This window comes from Perna viridis, chromosome 11 (genome assembly GCF_037379345.1).
Source record: "Perna viridis isolate PV_CMFRI_1.1 ecotype Kerala chromosome 11, ASM3737934v1, whole genome shotgun sequence".
NCBI lineage: Eukaryota > Metazoa > Mollusca > Bivalvia > Mytilida > Mytilidae > Perna > Perna viridis.
Genome location: NC_142455.1, coordinates 24,530,589 through 24,536,588, shown reverse-complemented (window position 1 = coordinate 24,536,588; position 6,000 = coordinate 24,530,589). Strand labels below are relative to the sequence as shown.

The window sequence follows — 6,000 nt, the reverse complement described above, 5'->3', positions numbered from 1 at the left end:
AGAAAACTCACATATACGGTGCGCTCAATCAAGTTATCATCTAAAAGTTCTCAAATTCCTTAATACGGATGGGATCTATATGGTACAGGGGAGCAACACAACAGACATCAACAATCGAGGAATTCTCCATATAGCGATAACTTCCTGTTAAGGCAAGTTACACTATCGTCAACACATACAATCTACGACCTCAGACCACCGTCCGGCACCTCGGACCATTGTCCGGAACACGATAACCTACTGTTAAGGCAAGTTATACTAACGTCAATAATTCACAATAACCTCGGACCATTGTCCGGAATCTCGGAACATATTGTCCGGAATACAGATACTTCCTGTTAAGGCTAGTCAACGTCAAAACGTCAAACAAACATCATCAACAACGAGTTAACTTCCAGTTATGGCAAGATACAACTCTCAAAAATAATATTCCTCTTGCATCACTTGTCTCGAAAAACACATCCCTTAACCACATAAAAATAAATTCTAATCTTACATTCAGTCTGCAACCGTATATTCCTAAACATAAAATCTGCAATCCTCCTCCTCTCTCTTTCTCCTTCTCTCCTTTTTGGACACCTATCCCATTTTATTCCGCTACTAAATTTCAATCTACAATCTTTTTTTATAAACTGAAAATCAAAGCCCTTATATACTTTTCAACACCAATTTTACACCACCTATGCACCAAATATTTTAATTATCATAACTTACATAACTGACCTAAATTAAGCACCAATTCAACACCAACTTAGCACCAATTTCCAATAAATCAAAAACTTTGACAAGTACTTAAAACAACATCCTACATGGGTAACATGATACTGTACTTCATCACCTTTCCTATAGAAAATCGCTTAAAATCATGATAAAGATAAACTTCTGGATATAAGAATGACGGTACAATGACTAAATCAAAATATGCTTATCTAGACATGCAACTAATTATCATGAAAATATACCTCTACATCTCTCATCAGCCAGCATTATATCAAATATATAGGAGGATCTAAATCCAAAATTAATTATATACCAGACGTTCTGAAAACCAAAAACTATCATAATAAGAAGCCAAATATATCACGGAGAAGCTCTATCATGTACAATAATACAAGGAATGAAGCCTCATTTATTTCATGTCAGTAGAATATAACCAGGCCCTTCGAAAAGCACGATACCTTGTCATATATTTGGGCAATTTGTAGTCCTAGGTGTCACTCTTCGCCTGATTCTAAAATGCCTAAGTGCAATCATAATTGATACTGTGTTTTAAATCACCATTTGTTTACTTATATTATCACCCTACTTTGATAACAATGTTAGGGGGTTCTTCTTATTAAATCCTTTTTATCTTATCAAATTAAACCCACGAATGTGCATACAGTAAGACTTAAACTGATTACTGGTATTTGATCATAGTGTATCAAGAATTCAAACTGCGTGACTTTGTAAACCTTCACGATTTTGACATATCTACATTTCTAGAAAACAATCATGCATAGCATGTTTACTTAGTTCGTGTTTATCAATTTTTGCAATGGTTTTCTTTTGGATACCAGTAATGTAAAACAGATTGGTCCTGGAAATTCTATTTCAGATGAACATTTTAATATGGTTATGATGTTGCTTAACGACGAAAGACGTCCGCGCATCCAGCTGGAAAAATATGTTCTTCAACTTGAGGAAAAACTTGAAAATGGCTTAAACGAGACAAATCATAAGATGAGTAGCATTTTCACAGTGGTGAATTTTCCTACAACTGGAAGTCCAACGTGTATATCTCGCGAAAAAAGTCGCAAGAATGACAGTATAGTTGAACTTAAAAATGAATTCCGTGAACTATCAGATAAATATGAACATATACAAAAAGAAAATTTACAACTGAAAAATGTAACCTCAGAACTTAAAAAAGAGGTATCGGTTCTTCGAAACATAAACTACGATTCGGAAACTGATACTACAATTACAGCTCTTCAGAATAAGTCAAGTTTGTTCGAAAATAACCTTACAAATTTAAATCGATTAATGAATGACGTAAATTACAGAGACGTAAGCAGAAAACAAGATTTAATCGCTTAATTCAATAGCATCCAAGCTTTGGAATGAAATGTTCAACAAAACGTAACTATGCTAAGGAGGGACTTAAGAACACTAGACAAAGCTACATCATTTAACTTTCAGCTCTGTATTTGGACTATTCAATGTTATCAAACAATCTAACCGTGTTAAACGAGGTCATGTGGACACTAAATAGAACCAGTGGATATAACATTTCATCTTTGAACTTGGTCGATGACTCTTTGTTTCACGATATACAAATTTGGCAAAATGCATCAAAGCTGAAATTTTCTATTGTGGACGCAAGCATTATGTCCATTAAGCAGACGTTACATGACATGGACAATTTAGGTAATTAATCGACTTTACAATTCGTTGATCATTTTCGATTTATCACATTTAATTGAATTAATCTGAAGAAGAAAAAAAATCCTTGAAATGTTTCCCGTCTACCTCCGCATACCTATGACTGGTTCCTGATTTACTATGTATAACTCCGTTAGCTTCTTTCTATATTGATATCTGCCTTTTTAAAATAAATATTTCTTTAGGACTGCCCGGTATTTGAGCGCATGGAGGCCAGCTGTTATTCTTTTAAGTTCATGCACGGGCAGTAGTGCGCTGTTGTAGAGCTTTTGTTTCTAATGTTTTATGCAACACCTTTTTTGTAAATTAATAGGATACGACATTAATTTCTAATGAAGTAGCCTTTTAACCTTTACAATGTGTTAGCTGTCAAGACTTTTGTATTATGGTTACCGTGTCGATATATCTTTTCTTAATTGGATCGTGGACTCATTCATGATAGCGAAGCTAAAATTAGCATTTCTTTAAGAAGGTCTGATGATCAGGATTTATCATTTTTATTGGGAGAGGCAAATATATTAACTTATCGAAAGGGAAATTTTAATTGTGATAAAACAACAGTTTGTACTGAAAAATATTCCGAAAGGGAAAGGTCACATTCCATTGGTGAATGCCTACAAGAAAAACTGCAGTACAAGCTCGCAATCCATATACTTAATTAGATACTTAAATATACATTTTAGATTGATGTGCAAAATAGCTTTTCTTGCAATATCGTAACGTCTAAAGTTTCAGGATATATATATAACATCACAGACCACCCTTTTCCACATATTTGCAAGCATGAAATTCAAGATTTTTAAAAGTTGTTACACGGATATATTTGAATCGAGATTAATCCATTCGTGACCCCTCCAAATTTTAATTTAAAATACATGACAGGAATCTTATTTACGCAACACTTTTGATCATTTCATATCAGTAAAAAATCAGTCATTTCAATTGAATAAACCCTTTACACGTAGTATTAATTAACCTGCAGTATAAAGTTTTACCCGTCAATATCATAATGTGATAATGCTCGGTTACGAATTTAGAGTTACATCCCCTTATTAAAACGCATTCGTGATCAAGCAGTTGTCAATATCAGTATGCAGAAACACGATTTGAATGGCTTTCTGAAAAAAAATAATCGAGGATATAGTTCCTCAATGAAATAAACATAACAGTTGTTGATAAACTGGTCAATATCGTGCCCGTGGGACAGCGGTATTGACTAAGACCTTGATAATGACCGAGCCGTAGGCGACATTGACCAGTTTATCGACAACTATTATATAATTATTGGGTGTTGATATGATTCATTGCTTTCCATTTCAGCTGTAGTGACCACATGTGTTCATTTAAGTCAACTTAATGTGAAGTCATTTGAAACAATACCATTTAAACAAATAAAAGCAGTCCATGGTACCACAGATGACGGTGGTCTCAAAAGAGAGGGTATATTGACTTGCAAAAGAAAAGGATTGTATCAAGTCTCAGCATTTGCTAGTAGTGATGTGGCGTCAATAACCATCCTGAAAAACGGAGAAGAAGTAGCTGATTCCTTTAGTACAAGAACTTCTGCCGTTGGCTATGATACAGTGGTCGTCAATATCGTTGTCGACTTGCAAGATAGAGATACTAAAATAGTAACACCGAGAAGAGACATGGTGGTTTTTGGGGGGTTTGAGTCCTGTCTCTCTAAAGTTCAAGTGCATTAGGAGATACTAGTAGTTCAAAATAGGAAGACTAGAAAAAATTCTGTTCTTACATGACTGTAAACTACATTGCATGTAAAAAAGACTGTGTCTTTTAAGTCACCGTTCTTTTCAATAAATAATCCGATCATTTGTATTTGTTTTCTGTTGTAATGAAGCAAGCTAATGAGACAGTTCTTCCACAACTAATTTTGAGCATTTAATTTGTCTATTAATTTGAGTTTTCCATAAAATACGCTGAAACATATGCATGTAGCGATATTCTAGACGCTGGAGACGAGACGAATTTCTGGTTCATTAGGTTCATTAAACTGAATTATATCCTGTCCTGGTAAAATGGACTGAACACAAAATCTGTAAAACATCGCTAATAATACAGTTCTACACCTTTCACTAACAAATCAGATATAAAGGGGGAAATAGAATGAATACATGGGAAGTTTAGTTGTTATGTGATAGAATATTTGCACAAAACCAGCGGTTGATATTAACTTGCCTATTCCATTGGGAATGCCCGTACCAGGTCAAGACCATTGTAATTGTCGTCAAAATTCCTTTGCTATTTTGTCACGTAGAACGTTAAAAAATAAACATTCTTTCTGCTTGGTAATGTTGTCTACAAAACAGGTAAAATACTGTTTCTGAATGTTTTTCTCCTATGTTTTTTCAAGCACTGGAGTTAACTGAACTTGGATATTGGTAACAGTGTCTTTGAAACGTCATCATTTTATAAGGTTCTTGTCAGTGCTATATTTCTGATTAATTGTGTGTATATATATATATAGTAATTGATTTTGTTTCTATTGCCATACTCACTATTACATTGTTTTGGGGATGAGTGTCCTAAAATATTTTCTCACTTGAAAGACGGTATTGATACAGATCAGATAGAAATTGAAGAAAAAGTGTCCAGATTGTAGCAGAGCCTTTGCAATATGTCCAATCAAACCGTTTTGAACCGACAATATTTGACAATAATCAATGGGAAACCTATTGTTAATCTAAACAAACATTGCAGTTAACCAACGTTGAAGCTGGAAATGTTTTATACTCCCTTCCTTAGCCACCAATTGAAAATCGCCATCAATATCCCAGGCAACAGATTTGTTCTGAATAGCAAGTAAATGCTGAAAATAGAAATATCAATGATCTTGAACCGTATAACACGTAAATCCACCATGCCTCAACATTCTGAAAAAAATTCAACAGTACCACTTTTTCAATGAAATTGTTTACAAAAATTGTTCACAACATTAAATGATTGTATTATCATCTGGTCCTGCATAGTCATGGGCAGGAGAAGCTACAAGATCCGGTTTGTGCATGAAAAACCAGAAGCTTAAAAACAGTGTAATGGCAGCTTCATTTTCGTATACTTGGTAAATGCGATTGAGGACCGCACCGGTCTAGGAAACATAAACTAGCTTCGATGATTAAATGCAAATCAAATCTGAGCTTTTTCTAAGATAGGGATGGTCAAAACACCATTGCACCCAAATATTTACGAAAATGACGTCATCAATACCGGCCAATTCGACCCAAAGTCATTTCGGACCATGACAAAGCTCATGTTCCTTACCAATGCTGGACATTTCTGGCCATACATATTTCATACCATGACAAGGAGAATTCTTAAGGACAATAGAAACCGTATATCATGCCATATTTAACCAATCTGAAAGTTAATAATGACGGGGCGGACAAAAATTATGACAAAAATTAGTTGTTTGAATTCATATGGTTCTTCGGGAGCGTTTAAGGTTTCATCTTCGTCATATTACCTGGAACAAAGTGTCTTTTCAAGTCAAGAGTGCTGAACGGAAGTAGTGAACTAATGGCATGAGATGAAATAAAAATATATTTGCAATGTATTACT

General features: G+C 34.5%; 1 protein-coding gene across 1 annotated transcript; it reads left to right on the top strand.

Annotated features, from left to right (window-relative positions):
• The first annotated feature begins 266 nt into the window (after positions 1-266).
• On the top strand, positions 267-4,278 carry LOC148603475 (uncharacterized). The gene is made up of 2 exons (XM_088553367.1): positions 267-2,409; positions 3,745-4,278. Exons 1-2 carry the CDS (start codon positions 2,202-2,204, stop codon positions 4,125-4,127), a joined length of 591 nt encoding a protein of 196 aa, XP_088409493.1. The 5' UTR covers positions 267-2,201; the 3' UTR covers positions 4,128-4,278.
• Positions 4,279-6,000: the final 1,722 nt, after the last annotated feature.